Raw genomic sequence first — 15,665 nt, 5'->3', positions numbered from 1 at the left:
TTTTTTTAATACTGCATGAAAAGTTCACAAAGTAAATTAATAATTACTGTAAAAAAAAAAAAGATAATAAAAATAATAATAATAATACAGATTAAATAAAGATTAAACAAAGATAAGTATTAGAGGAACTAATATTATAAGGTATTTAGAAAAAGAAAACAAATTGGTCAATAATTTAAGAGTAATAAAGTAAAAAATTTTGTTTTTATAATTTATCTGGATTAATTGTTATAGTTAAATTTCTATCAGGCCAGTTGATAGTTTTCGGCAACGGCTCCTGTAAAAGTATAAAAAATAAATACCAACTATCATTTTCTAAATAAAATATATATTGAAATACATAATATGAGTATTAAGTATTATGTATACATTATAGTCACTATACACTTACCATAACTGGCTCGTTGAGGAACTTTAAACTAGATTCCATTGTATCAAGGAAACTATTTGGCACCAACACTTGCAACCAAGACCCTTGAGCAACAAATGGTTTTTCATCGCTCACAAGAGATCCAGATACAGATGGAGCAACAAAAGTAATAGTCCCATTACCAGTTAATGCTTTAAAAGTAAAATGACGACCATGTCGAATACGACCTCTAGAAATTAAGTTTGTAATTAATATATTTAAAAATTTTAAATTAATTTAAGTATTACTTCAATACAAAAGGTAGCAAAAGTCCAGCTTCTAAATTAAAAGTTAAATGGACATTTTCTATAAATTGTTCTTGGGTCAATTCTGATAATTCACAACTTCTATAATTTGAATTTCCATCAGTTTCTTTTAAATCCCTAATAAACAAATTAACAAAATAGTTGATACATTTTAAAACTTATTTTAAAAAATTACCCGTTTGGTGCTCTTGAATTATTAATAATACGTAAATTGTTCATGGAATGTTCAACTGAATTATAAACTAATGCTTTGTCGCCTAAAATTTAAAAATTATTGTTCAAATCAATAATTAAATGTGAATATTAAATTCATAAATTGCATAAATACATCTGTTATTTGATTCTTCCCATGAACAGTGAGCACTTATACCACATAAATTTGAACCTTCAGTTTTGATACCATCAGCAATTTCATCATGAACAGAAGGATCCACATCAAACATACTTTCACCTCTACGCATGTTTGTTATTAGCCATGAACCTCCAGTACTAAAATTATAAGATAGAAGAATATTAAATGGTGCCATTATAAACTCTAAAACCCCACAAATACAAAATTACCATTTGCAGGCAAATTAAAAAAAAAAAAGTTTAATTTTTATTTATTTATTAAATGAATGCCAATCAACAATTATGTAAGTATACACAAAATACACAATGAATATATTATGGAATATAAGTATAATTGTAATTAAGTAAAAATAACAACAAAGTAAATTAAAACTAAACATTTATTAGTAAGACAAGTAATATAAGGGTCTTATTTCAAGAACATTTTGTGCAATAGATAGTTAAAACCATAAGAAGTTGAATGTGAAAGAATTATATATCATATATTTTTAAATCATTGGTAAAAAGTATGAATTTTACCCTAGTTATCAGTTTGTTTATAGAGTTAATGAATTAAATGAAAAGTATAAGTCTAAGATGACCTCCACCATGACACGAAATGATATATTTGTCAGGATAGATATGTATGATATATCAAAGGCGTTCTTTATATCAGTTTTGATCAAATTGACTTGGTTTCTTTCTATATCGATTAGATAAGATATAAATACAACATTGCTAGTAATAGTTAATTTTTAAGGTCTAAATCCATATTGTTCATCAATAATTATATGATTCAAGCTTCTTATAATAAGATATGCAATTGTGTGACAGCAGTTAAGCAAGAAACAAGCATATTATATACTGTCTGGTCCATATGAAAATATGTTTTTCAATGAATTTAAAGCAGACAGAACACCATTAGGCAAAAAAATTATGTTAGAAGATAGTTCATAAGGTAACAGGTTGTATGAGGGAGAATGTGTCAATAAAAGAACAGGTGGGATTGAAATTGAGGAAAAATATATTACATTGAATAAGATGGCGGAAGAAGAAATGGAATTTGAGTGTACATTATTAAGATAAACAGAAAATAATTTAAAATTAAATTAATTTTTTTTTAGTAATAATATAGTTTTATTATAAAAAATTATATACATACACTGAATGTCTTTTCAATATTTGCAATACTCCTGGCCCATTCCATCTTTGAACAGCTTGTAATTCTTCTAAACATGCACCAACAATTTGAACAAATCTAACCGATCCATGTGGTGTAACAGTGACCTGTAGTTGAGGATCTTCGCCCATCAACATATGTTGTAAACGGCTCTCACTACCATCCAAACCACAATGCCAAGATACATGATCACCAGCATATAATGTATTTCCTATAATTTCAAAGTAATTGTTACTCATATGTTATAAATATCAAAAATTATAAGTGCTATGATAATTTATATCATAAATAAAAAAAAACTATGACATAGGCTTATAATACAGGAAGGAAATACAGCCTGTCAATTAGCACTTAATTAGTATAATTGGTTGGTAAAATAAGCCTTGGCCTAATATTATTGCATATTAGAAATATATTGTACACAGAAAATTTACTTATTATAAAAAAATATACTAATATATATATTATACATAAATAGTGATGCAGTAATATTATCAGCAACATAGCTACTATGTATAATTATGTGGGAAATACAGCATCTAAAAATATAAATCATTCATGAGTACCTACAGTATTTTACTATAGAAACAGACAACTTGCGTCATTTGACCACCATGAAAATCTCTAGAAGTAGGATAAAGTAAGATAAGAAGGTATATAAAACTCTGAAACAACCCACATTTAGACATGATTTACTACAGATAGAAGAGCACCTTCACTACAGAGTTTTAATCTAATTATTTGAATTAAGAATCATTTTAAAATAAAGTAATTAATCTGCACTTAGAATATCACTGGTTTTAACTTATTAGAATTCCAAACTACTTCCTTATCCATCATATAGTTGTCAGTATATTGGGCTGTTAAAAATACATAATAATATTATTGATTATGATCAGTGATGTAATTAGGAAGATTTATGGTATTTTAACCTAGTAGCGAGAAATAATCATAATAATATATAATAATGACTTTAGTAAGTATATTAAACTGTACCAGTTCTAAAAACATATTTAGCAAGTGACTGCATCAAACGAGCAGGCCAAGAAGGAGGAGATGTTTCTGAAGAGTCTTTAAGAAGGCGAAATGTCAATTCAAAGCCAAATCCACTTGGTCCATCTGATCCATTTGTAGTATTATGAACACGATTATCACCATGCAAATCGGATAAACCAAAACTACACAATTCCACCAAACAATTTTATTAACCAATAAAATATAATGTATATAACAGAATATTATTAATATCACATAATAATAAATGTAATAATAATTACATTAAATATTTAAGTAATATTTATTTATTATTTATACATTAAAATAAAATATAATACATTTTTTACTTATCTTTAGTACTATTATATACAAAAGCTAAATAATTATAATTACCTAATATAATGCCAATGTGGTGGAATTCCAATCATTCGATCACCTGGATTATTATACATACTAATATAGTCTAATGGATCTGGACCGCCAAGCCTATAATTAAAACAAATTATATTTTAAATGTATATTACTACTATAAAAAATATAATAATAGTATAAAATCTTTCTACTATTATTCAAGAATTAACATTTAATAAATCATAACAAATTTTCTAACATAAAAATAATAATTGATAAATACAACATTATTAAACAGTTATATTCATTATACACACTCAATATTTTAATATTATTGTATGTATGAAAAAAAATACAAACATCCCAAGTACGACTGACAAATTAACACATTATATAACTATGTGCAGGGTTGTTGATAATACACACATTTTTCTATAAGGTTAACACAGAAAAACAAGTTAATCACTGCCCACTTTACAGCATAAAAAATGTCATAAAAAATGTCATATTATTATTATTATTATTCTATAATATTAAGTCATAGTTTAATTTTCAAAAATAATATTAAAATGAATTTCTGACTTCTAATGAAAAAAGCTTACCTAGCACAGAATCTATTCATTATTCAATTTTATTGTATTAAATTATATTACATATATTTCTTAATTTTTCATAGTTCATAGAAACAATTTTTATAGTATCATCTAAAATAAACCCATTGTTTATTTTTAATTTTAAATAATAACATCAACATATAGAATAAAAGTAATGCATTCTAAAATGTTAACTTCTATATACTTTTTCATGTATTCATTATGGTTAATATGCAATAATAAACTACTCAAAAGAACACATGTCAACCAAAAATAGATACAGACAGGATATGATAATAAAAATACCAACCCTTACCCTACGTCAATTAGTTTTTCATATATTTTATTTTTAGATAGGTACATTTCAAACTTTATCTTATACAAAAATAACTTGAAAAAAAAATCAACTTTAACTAGTAATAACATAAAAAAAACTAATCAAATGTACTAAGAAAATATCAACATAGTTTTTTTAGATGTGTTTTACTACATCATAAATATAAATCTGTGTTTCTATTTTGTAGTTAAATCCTCAAACAAAAAAATAGTTGATTTTATGCCTTTAATATAATGTTTTTATGAAAAATAATAGTAATCACAAAGTACTATTATTGAATAGTTTCTGCACTCAACCCAATCAAACCCTCTCATGTTTCTCTTCATCTATTATGATTATTGTAAAAAATGTTTATACAAATTGTACAAACTGAAATAAATATGACAAAAAAAAAAATTAATCATAATATACAGTCAGGACCTTCACAAAAAGAGTGAGATTTGACTTGAAGTAGATTTATAATTTTATGAAATTTTTATACTTATTTTATATTAAAATAAGATTTTATGATAAATATACCTAAATATTTTCATTTTAATATTAACACTGAATTGAGATTGTCCTGAAATCCTCGAACGTTTAAATTTTAGAGTTAACCAATCTAATTCCAGAAACAATTCATTATTTTATCTCTCCTCTACTTATACAAATTTAGTTTTATTTAATACTACATTATTCAATTTAACAAATATTTGATTTAACTTTTGTTTTTATATAATTTAATTTTTGTTTCTCTGATATTATTCTTTTTCTTTTCTTACCTATATTTATCACCTTATAATTTTGTAATTAATTATGTTATTCATATCACTTTATATTTTATATTTTTAAATCATAACCATCATAACAAAGCTATTTAATACTTAAACATTATTTTCTTTTCTGGTTCCTCTTATTTATATAAACATATTACTATCATATCATTACTTATTACATTATGTTTTTATATTTTATTTTATGTAATTGGAAATTTTTTTTCTGTAAATAAAGAATAATATTATTAATATTATATCTTTTGCAGAGCTCTTCAAGGTTAGGTTAGGTTAAGTTTAGATTATTTGATACCTAAATGAACATTTTCATGTGACTTGTTATAAGTTGGTATTTAAAACAATCCTGTACATGTACCTATTATTTAAATTATTGTAGGAACTAGTAACATATTAATGTACATCAATTTTAATAGCTTAAAAATATTTAAGAATTAAATATTATGGCTAATTATATGTGTTAGCTGCAAAATGAAAAATGTACAACTGTTTTGTAATAGTTTCTTGCAATTTATAACAATAACAAATATTACCAAAAATAAATAATAATATTAATATTATATTTATTCCCTATCATATAAGGACATCCAAAACAAATTCATTATTTAAATTTATAATAAAATTTTAAATACTTAATTGTGAAATAATTTGTAACCAAAAATATATATATATATATAATTTAAAAAAGGGAGATAATATATTTTTCAACAATATCTTATTATAACTATATAAAATCATCAATGTTCAATACAATTATATAATTTCTCACCAGTACTTAATTACAGTTGTAGCTTGTAATGGATTACACTGATCTGGGTATATTCTTTTGCATAGCATGTAAAGTGAAGCAAGGCCAGCTGGTGGCGTTTGTGATACATAAGGCACTTCAGTAACTGATCTTGGAGTACGCATACAAAGCACTCCATTCTGGTGGTCAGATTCATTCATTTTCTTAGTTTAAAATACTAAAAATAGTACAAAAGCTTATTAAACAGTAGAAACAAATTTAATATTCTTTGAACAGGATGAATAATTCTTACCTATAACATTCTATAGATTGAGTTGTTCAATAACAATAGGTTATAATTGACATATAACTAAATTAATATTATGACACAGTAAGAACTTGGTCGCTAACTGACTTGGTATCTAACAATATAAATAAAATTATAATATTCTCAGGCTTGGGGGACACGGATTGTAAACAATTTTTACATCGAAATTATACAATAACGTTCACACTACTTCGTAAATTGATGGTTAGTGGTTATTGGTATGGCAATAGAAGCCACTGACTATCCAGCAACACATATATAACTATATAAGAAGTAAGCACGTTAAAGACATTATGTTACTAGTTAGTAGTTAATAGTTTACTAGTCGCTGCCTTTCTGAGTTTTTGACTGGCGACTGTTGGAGTGTTGTCGAATGCCGACTGGTATTTAGTATCAGATATTTTAAAGAGATATGACTATACAGAGCGTGTTAAATGTTAATTTAATTTTTTTTTTTCTACATTTTAACATTTAGAACAAATGGAAATAAAATTATATCAAATAAATCAGAAATTAATCTTGAAATTTTACTTCAAAAGTCTAAAAACTTAATCCAATTCACACGATTTAATGGACAATGGGATATAGAAGATGATTTCCCTATCACCTATTTTTTCAGACCATTCAATCACTCTGTATTACAAAATACAAGATATTCCATTCTATTCGGTCGTCATTCTTGTTATTTCATTGCTACCAATACCTACAATATAATTCTTACTATCTAAAAATTTGAAATACCTATTTATGTATATTTTTCAATCTAGAATTATAGAATAAAATAATATGTTTTTAAATGATTTTTCCCTTGTTTGGAATACTTTCAAAGTACATAGTAATTTAATATTAATAATAATAAGAAAATCATGTACGCATCTAAGCGTCTTTATCCTATACCTTATCCTATATCTTACATCTTTAAGCATTATTTTACCTGTTGCATCGAGAGTAAAAGTGAAAGTGTGTTTATGATATACAAATCGTAATATAAATCGTTCAATATTTGTTCGTCAGTCATTTACACACTGCACTATGAGCAATAAGTCAATTTTAATAATACTCTTAGGGTCAATATTGATCAACTTTTCCGACAGCGTTGTGAAACGATGTTTCAGTTGTCGTTCCCGTGGAGATTTAGGAAGCTGTAAGGATCGATTTAAGTACACCAACCTCACACAGATCAGCTTAGAATCCGGTATTGGAGTGGAAGCTGTGCCTTGTGCCTCGGGATGGTGTGGGAAAATAATCGAGACACGAAATTCTGATGCCAAAGAACAAGAATTCGATACTGCAACACAAAGGACGTGTTTGCAAAGAGGACCTTCAGATGGAGAAGAACGTTGCGATGATACTATGTGGGAGTATAAAAAAGTTTTTATGTGTTTTTGCCATGGTGATCTCTGTAACAATGCACCAGCATCTTCCAAAAGTTTTAACTTTTATCTTTTAATGTTAACTCTTGTAATCCCAATTATACTTGCTCAGTTGATTATTTGATAGGTATTTTAATAAAAAAAATAATGGTTTCCAAAACAAACTCGTAAAATATTTATAAAAATAATATGTGTAAATATTGCAATTTGCAAATACCCTATACTAATTTATATTTTACAAAATAAATCTTGTCTTTATTTTGTTGTTATTCATACTTTTAAATAAGTCTTACTTAATGTTTTTGAGTAATGTGAAAGTATATTGTAAGGTAACATATTATTTTTTAATAGGTACTTGAATAATAAAATCAACTTTTAATTTTAAAATCTGCACTTAAACTTCAACTCAACAAAAAGTATACCTATTAATTATTTTCAAACAGACAACAGTTATTTTTGTTATTATATATGGTGCTTACTGCACCAAAAATAAATCATCAAAAATCAGCCATAAAATTATATTAGATAATGATAAGGAAAAAATGAAATCTTAATTGTATTTTATTATTATGATCCAGTTTTATAAGCCCATAATAAAATAATTATAATTAGTAATTATTAAAATATTTGTTCTATACCTACATCTAAACACCTAAATGAGTTCTATAAAATAATATAAAAATTATTGTTAATTTATTGCACACAAATAAATAGATACTACCTACCTACCTACTTATATGTATAATATTATACTAATTTTTATGTATATTTTATTTATTTCTTTCCTTATTTAAAATTGAATAAGGAACTACCTATTTAGTATTTTATACAATAAAACAATATTGGTTATTACTTATAACTTATTACTAATTATTTTTACTAACGTGTCTTATAAATGTTTCTGACAATATTTATTGTTTTAATAGGTGGTATATTATGTATAATTATGGTATTTTGTATTTTAAAGTATATGAAGCATGAAATGTAAATAGTAATATTCAATATTGTAATTATAAGTTATTAGTATAGTACTGTCTAGTATTTAATTTATAATTATGTTCATAGTGTCTACTATTCAGATATTCAGTTATAGACGTTATAGTAAGAGAAAAATACATACTAAATTACTAAACACATAGACTTTACAGATGTACTTAATAAACATATCTTATCAGTTGTATAGGCACAGCCATGAACATTAGAGAATGTTCATTCTAATGTTCATGGGCACAGCGCACAAAATTATTCTATGATATAGGTAGATACTTATCTAACAATGTACCTATTAAATATCAAATTATCAAATAGATCCTATTTGAATTTTGATTTAAATCAGTAAGTGATTTGTGTTGGTTTTAAATCGTGATTTCAGATATTTTCATAGATGAAATATTTAAATAAGCATATCAGTACTTAACTAAATTATTGAGTTGAGTGTACAGTGATTGTAAACTCGTTCATCGTAATACATTTATATTTTAAGATGATGATTAAACTGTCATGACAAAATACATCTATAATAATATGTTTAAATGCTAAGTTACATACAAATCTGTTTGTCAATACTTACTTACTAATTTACTATATATGATCATGAAAACTAAAGATATCTTTATAAATAGTGTCCAGTGGCGTATTACCACCTGGGCCTAGACCTTGAAGCAGTTGAAGCCTCAAGCCCCTAATGGCCCTAATGTATGTTCGAGTTGGGTAGAGGGTCACCCACATTGTCACAATACCATTAGCATTACATTGAAAATAATTTGATTTAAAATACGAAAAAAATCCATAATATCACTCTTTTTAGAACGATTATTTAATTTTTGTGTTTAAGAGAGCCCTTTCTAATAAGAACTATATGGGGCCATAAAAATATATTTTAATTTTATGCAATGCTCTTAATACTTACACATAGTTATAAGGTCAATAATTTATAGTTATTCAGTACAAATATATATGATCATAATTTTTCGTTCTGTTGTCTTTAACATGACAAACTTTATTTTGTCAGTTTGTCACAGTTTTTATTGTTTTTAATAAAATTTCGGAATAACTAATTAAAATCACAAAATACGAACGTGATTTGAATTAAATATGAATTATGAAACTGAAATAAATAAATATAAATTGTTTGATGCTAATGGTTGCACTGGTAATATTTGTAAGTTATCTTATGTTATCATTTATTTAAGAACAATAATATTATCTCGCCGTTTATTTATGTTTCTTGATCACACCACACATCACACCATGATCTACCGATAGATTAAACATTAAGCTATTAAAGATTTATTATTACTAAAGTGTTGAATATTTTTTTTTATTAATCATTAAGTAACTTTGTTTTAATCGTGACACAACTACACAACTATCATGAATTTGGTGCCTGAGAAAAACAGCGATTTCAGTACAACGGAGTATTGGGACTCTTTTTTTACAAAACGTAAAACTACTTTTGAATGGTACGGTAATTATGAAAATTTAAAACGTTTACTCACCAAATACATTAGTGCTAAAGATGTCATATTGATGTCAGGATGTGGAAATTCTGATCTTAGTTTAAACTTGTACTCTGATGGGTTCATCAATATGACTAGTGTAGATAATAGTGAAGTTGTAATTGCCAATATGAATAATAAACATAAAAACAAATACCCTGGTCTAGTTTATGAAATTGAGGACATATTGAATACCAAGTATGCTGATGAAAAGTTTAGTGCTGTTATTGACAAAGGAACACTGGATGCTTTGATGCCAGATGGTGAAGTAGAGTCTCTCACACGTGCAATGAAAATGTTTAATGAAATCAAAAGAATATTGAAATTTGGAGGGCGATATATTTGTGTCTCACTTCTTCAGTACCATATTGCCCAGTTTATATTTTCCTATTTCAGTGAAAATGGTTGGATAATTCGTGTGTGCCAATGCACAGAAGTTGAAGACTCTCCGGATTTCAACGGTCAACCTGTATTTATGGTTGTCTGTACTAAAGTAAATAAAATACCCGGAACTAATCCAGTTCTTGAGTGGAATCCAGATGGACTTACAAATGAAAGGTTAGATTCCATAAATGATCTTTTAGAAATAGTTATCGATACTCAAAAATCTGTTTCAATGTGTTTTGATCTCACTAAATGTCAAATGGAAGACATGTCAAATAATTATCGATTTGAAATTAATTGTTCCCAAACAAAAAAACCTCGTTACACAATTATGATTGTTGAATCTCCTACACAAAAAAATCCAAATAAAATGACTTTTGCTGCATTCATTGTTCCTCATGGTCGAGAACACGAGTGGCTATTTAGCAGTGAAGAAGGACAAGATATACTACGACGAAATTGTAATGTAGATCGTTTAGCTATTATTAGTATGCACCGAGGACAGATCTATAAGAATTTAAAACAAGTACAGCAAGAACTATCGAGACTTATGTTGAAAATAGCACCACAAGGTGTCATAAAACGTAACGAAACCATATTATTTTTATCATTAGAACAACAACTTGGGGACCGAAAAATCATTATGGAAAGCAAAAGTGAACACTCTGGAAATTTTGTAATAGAGGAAGTAATTGGACAAAAAGACGAAACTTTTAGACGTTTAGTATTTCTTAACATGCCTCATATCATTCAATCAGAAATAAAATTGTTGACTGATAATGAAGAAATTAAAATTGATTATTCCCATTTCCTCAGTGATTACATACCATATTTAGGCCTTGGTGTGGGCATTATAGCAAATCAATTAAATAAAAAATCTAAAATACTTTTAATTGGTTTAGGTGGAGGTATACTTACTAATTTGTTGTTAAATGCTTATAAAAATGTAAATATTGTTGCTTTAGAAATAGATCCAGTTGTTTACAAAATAGCCAAAGAAGCTTTTGGACTCATAGAGGACAGTAGATTAGAAGTTAACATTTGTGATGGTCTTGAGTATCTATGCAATGCTGTCAAAAATAATGATAAATATGACGCAGTAGTATATGATGTGGATGTTAAAGACCCAACCTTAGGTTTAAGTGGACCACCAAAAGCTTTTTTGAACCAAGATATACTGAATAACATAAAAAGTTTAATTGGGGAAGAAGGTTTATTTTTATTGAACTTTGTTTGTCGTGCGTCTGATGTTAAAGCTGAAATTTTAAATGTTTTGAAAACTAATTTTAAGCAACTAACATCATTAAAGATTGCTGAAGATATTAATAGAGTGCTGTTAGCAAGAAATAGTGATAAGACATTTGATACACATCTCTTGGAACAAGCTGCTACATATATGAACGAATGCACCAAAAGTAATCCACTCATTGCTTGTGATGTTATTGATATTCCTGCTTTGAAGGAAAATATTGAAGATATTTAATGTTATGACATTTTAGAAATGCTTTATTTTTTCATACTTAATTTACTGTACGTACTATTTAAGTTTATATAAATAATTTCATTTAGACACATTAAGTTTATGATATATTTAATTGTTACATTTTTGAAAGTTATTATTTTTTTTTTTATATATACATAAAATAAGAACAATAATTATTTATAAATATAATTATAATAAACAAATTTCTTAAATATCACATTTGTTTTTAATAATATTAACTTTGTTCTGATATTATATTATTTGTTATATCTTATTCTGTGAGAATTAGACAAATATTTGTTGGGTCTTAAGAAATAATTTTTAAACACAAATATTTTTATTTGTATTCACTTATATTTTTTTTACATGTTAAGTATAGAGTATGATATATTTTTTTCTATTTAAAATATTGTTTAGAGTTAATTTACTCTTGACCAATAAATTACATAAATTTCAAACAACACTAATATGTATTATACATATTTAAAAGGTTTAATTCACCCTGTTCAAAACAAATTTATTTAATAAATTATTGGAAGCACACTTTATGAAATTGAAATGTTATCAAGAAAAATCAATTTGAGAAGTACATTGTTTCATTAGTGTTTGCTTGAGCTTCTATTAGACAATTTGAGTCCAAGTTTCCAAGAGTATTTGTTATTCTGTCAACCAAATTTTTTCTATACCGATACACGGTGCGGTCCACTGTAGAGTCAGCAGTTACACAATCATTCCCACCATACTCACAGACCCTATAATGATGAAGTATTGCATGTTCTGGTGTAAAATAAAATGTTCCATCACTAGGATTTAAAAACTCCCAGATAAAATGATTTCCAACTTCTACTATTCGTTGTGGATCACATATATATTTTGAACGTTGTTTATGTGGATGTAATTTAGTCTTACGCCGTGTTTTACGTAATACAATAAGATTTGAATGAAATGGATTCTGATCTAATGGTAATGAGTCATCATCAGCCCATTGCATGTAGAAGAATGCATTACGGAATGAATAGGCAGCTGGAGTTTGATAAATGTTTAACCAACTAAAAATAAATAGGTAACAAAATTAATTAGTAAGCATTAAAAAAGTCTTAATTTTAAACATACTTGATTAATTTGATTAATGTATCATTTTGTTTAGGAACAATAATTTCATCAATGTCTAAAAATGCCACGTATTTTGATTGAAACATATTTCTATACAAACAATCATTAAATGCAGCAAACATTCCTTCAGTTCTAATCTCTTCCTTGGACACCATATCTAACTGCCAAGGTAAAACAGAAACCAAATTGTCTTTTATGTAACGATCCAAAACACATCCAACATTTGGCCCAACAGTGTTTTTATAAAACGTAAAGTGTCCAATTCCAAGTAAATAATTTAGTTCTACAAATTCCATAAGTTGTATGGCCTTAAATTAAAAACAAATATAATAATTATTTAGAAGATATATCTTGGATAAATTTAAATGATGAAATAATTACTCGATCATAATAATAATGCAATGGTTTAACACAAATTTCTATATCAGTCTTGAGTTGATTAGTTGGTTTGGGCATTTGAATTAGTATTTCATTAGTAATAGGATCATTAATATGGGATACAATAGATACGCTTAGTGGATAGTTTCCATCTTGTGGTAATTTGCATAATATAAATACTGCACTATACTTTAGATTCCAGTTTTCACGAATTGCTTTCACAAATGCTGAAACAGTCTTAGAACTATTTGCATACCATAATCTACACCAAACTTGATCTGGTTTTCGAGTTTTAGTGGCACCAATTATTCGTACCAATGGACCATCAGATTTTATTCTTGTATCCAAATATGCTGAATACATGAAAAATTTGTACCTATTTAATAGATACATTAAAGTCAACACATTTACATTAAATGGCAAATAAACACAATACTTTGTTGATTGGACTTTTTGCCAAACTGCGTCTCTAGGAACAATTCCACTTCGATTTGGTAATGTACGTTCTATGTGAGGTGGATGTATTATATACTGTTGTTTTACAGGATTGAAATGGATTGGTGGTTTAAATTTTTGACTATAATACTTGTCAACCTGAAAATGAATAAATAAATAAATACTATTAACCATTAGATATTTACATGGTACATAACCGTTTGCAAAACTCACTTTAATGTCTACGCTGTTTGGTTTTTCATCGATAATGAAAAATACTACGAACAAGGTAAGAGCACTAATGAGCAAAAGCAGCAACAAACGTACTCGAATTTTCATCATTGAATCACTTGGGTCGTTCTATAACTGTAATGCCATAAGTGTATTGATGACCACCATCGTGTTCTAGGGAAGGATAATATTTCAAAAATTTAATTACGAAAGTAGTGGACACGAATCGTAGCAAACTCGGCCGCGGCCGAGAGGCGACTACGGTCTACGACACGCGGGTACTTCTTTGACTTGCTCCATAAGAACGAAACGAAATCATTGACGTCGAACCGTATCCGCCTGGCGCGCGAACACCGACCAGTCGCATCCCCTGTCTCACAAACCCGCGGCAACAGCAACAACGCAGCGCTTACCGTCGACCGTCATGACGACAGTCGTAAACGGAGCGGTGCCGAGAGTAAACAATGTTTTCGTCGTGGTTGCCATCGTTAACGTTGATGTGCGTTCACATTTTTCTTCAGATGAATATAAATACTAAATAATTCATTTGCGGCAGACGTAAATAAAAAAAACCGCTGTTGTTAGTATTAAATATTTAAATACAATTATTTAATATTTTGTTAATTATCTCGCGGGACAATGCCGACAATAAACCCGAACACTACGCTACTACGAAATACTATTCGTTGTAATGACCATAAAAAATAGATTATTGGATATGCGACTGATGACCATACGATGATACATTGATATTACAATTTATATTTTACATTATCTACAACACATTATTATGGTTCCGCGAAGTCCGTAGCGTTATACTTAATTATTATTATGTGACTGGTGCGTGTATCGGGGTCGTGCGAAATAATTTGATTCGCGTCTGCGCGAACAGACGGTGCGCATGCCCTGCAAATATTCCCGGCCGGCAGAGCGGGCGCAACCCTTATATAAAAATACATTAATACCCTACACTGGCTACACTAGTCAACACAAATCCGTACATTGAATAAACACGGGGACGGGGTTCGCTCGTCTCGATCGAATCTGCACCGTGCCTCGCGAGTCGGTTGACGGACGTACATGGTTAACGGGGACATCTGGGCATCTGGCTATATTTGAAGTCTATGGCTTTGAGTACAACATTCGTATGTTTTATTGCTTTATCCGCCTGCCTTACCAGAATTTATTTGTTATTTTTATTATTCAAATTCAATTATTGTTAATATTTATCTATATAAAAATATTATTATTATTATTATTACATATTACGTCTAACATACATCGGTATATCCAGAGGGGGCGATTGGGGCGATCGCCCCCCCCCCCCGTTATCTCAAAAAAAATAGTTTAAGTCCCCGATTTTAGTTTTTGACGTAATTATACTTCAAGGGTAACAAAATTATAGTGATACATATTTTTTTTATTACTATTATCTACTATAAAAAATATTTTTTTTGTTCTGTATGAGACTGTGGAAAATAAC

At 27.6% G+C, this 15,665-nt stretch overlaps 4 protein-coding genes across 4 annotated transcripts; 2 read left to right on the top strand and 2 right to left on the bottom strand.

Moving 5' to 3' along the window:
- Positions 1-91: 91 nt before the first annotated feature.
- LOC113552121 (suppressor of fused homolog) lies at positions 92-6,667 on the bottom strand. The gene is made up of 10 exons (XM_026954829.1): positions 6,273-6,667; positions 6,002-6,197; positions 3,575-3,667; positions 3,182-3,363; positions 2,168-2,396; positions 1,004-1,164; positions 851-932; positions 658-792; positions 392-599; positions 92-277 (listed from the first exon to the last, which is right to left on the bottom strand). Exons 2-10 carry the CDS (start codon positions 6,178-6,180, stop codon positions 206-208), a joined length of 1,341 nt encoding a protein of 446 aa, XP_026810630.1. The 5' UTR covers positions 6,181-6,197; positions 6,273-6,667; the 3' UTR covers positions 92-205.
- Positions 6,668-7,180: 513 nt separating this feature from the next.
- On the top strand, positions 7,181-7,910 carry LOC113553860. Its single transcript, XM_026957413.1, has one exon. The coding sequence runs from the start codon at positions 7,320-7,322 to the stop codon at positions 7,782-7,784; it is 465 nt and encodes a 154-aa protein (XP_026813214.1). The 5' UTR covers positions 7,181-7,319; the 3' UTR covers positions 7,785-7,910.
- Positions 7,911-9,870: 1,960 nt separating this feature from the next.
- LOC113551990 (methyltransferase-like protein 13) lies at positions 9,871-12,131 on the top strand. The gene has a single exon (XM_026954620.1). It carries the CDS (start codon positions 10,034-10,036, stop codon positions 12,023-12,025), a length of 1,992 nt encoding a protein of 663 aa, XP_026810421.1. The 5' UTR covers positions 9,871-10,033; the 3' UTR covers positions 12,026-12,131.
- A 233-nt stretch (positions 12,132-12,364) lies between these two features.
- LOC113554442 (beta-1,4-galactosyltransferase galt-1-like) lies at positions 12,365-15,393 on the bottom strand. Its single transcript, XM_026958291.1, has 6 exons — positions 14,391-15,393; positions 14,186-14,317; positions 13,953-14,110; positions 13,520-13,892; positions 13,139-13,446; positions 12,365-13,074 (listed from the first exon to the last, which is right to left on the bottom strand). The coding sequence occupies exons 2-6, from the start codon at positions 14,291-14,293 to the stop codon at positions 12,600-12,602; spliced, it is 1,422 nt and encodes a 473-aa protein (XP_026814092.1). The 5' UTR covers positions 14,294-14,317; positions 14,391-15,393; the 3' UTR covers positions 12,365-12,599.
- Positions 15,394-15,665: the final 272 nt, after the last annotated feature.

The sequence above is a fragment of the Rhopalosiphum maidis genome, chromosome 2 (assembly GCF_003676215.2).
Source record: "Rhopalosiphum maidis isolate BTI-1 chromosome 2, ASM367621v3, whole genome shotgun sequence".
Taxonomy (NCBI): domain Eukaryota; kingdom Metazoa; phylum Arthropoda; class Insecta; order Hemiptera; family Aphididae; genus Rhopalosiphum; species Rhopalosiphum maidis.
Note: the sequence above shows the minus strand (reverse complement) of the source record. Positions and strands in the feature narration are given on the sequence as shown.

Bases quoted from the DNA above. Each gene is read 5' to 3' on its own strand.
- LOC113552121 (XM_026954829.1), bottom strand. From the start codon at position 6,180: ATGAATGAATCTGACCACCAGAATGGAGTGCTTTGTATGCGTACTCCA. The intron at 3,364-3,574 runs GTAATTATAATT...GGAATTGTGTAG, and splicing joins CCACATTGGCATTATATTAG to TTTTGGTTTATCCGATTTGC. The intron at 600-657 runs GTAATACTTAAA...CTTAATTTCTAG, and splicing joins TTGCTACCTTTTGTATTGAA to AGGTCGTATTCGACATGGTC.
- LOC113553860 (XM_026957413.1), top strand. From the start codon at position 7,320: ATGAGCAATAAGTCAATTTTAATAATACTCTTAGGGTCAATATTGATC.
- LOC113551990 (XM_026954620.1), top strand. From the start codon at position 10,034: ATGAATTTGGTGCCTGAGAAAAACAGCGATTTCAGTACAACGGAGTAT.
- LOC113554442 (XM_026958291.1), bottom strand. From the start codon at position 14,293: ATGATGAAAATTCGAGTACGTTTGTTGCTGCTTTTGCTCATTAGTGCT. The intron at 14,111-14,185 runs GTGAGTTTTGCA...ATTCATTTTCAG, and splicing joins CAAACAGCGTAGACATTAAA to GTTGACAAGTATTATAGTCA. The intron at 13,075-13,138 runs GTATGTTTAAAA...ATTTATTTTTAG, and splicing joins ACATTAATCAAATTAATCAA to TTGGTTAAACATTTATCAAA.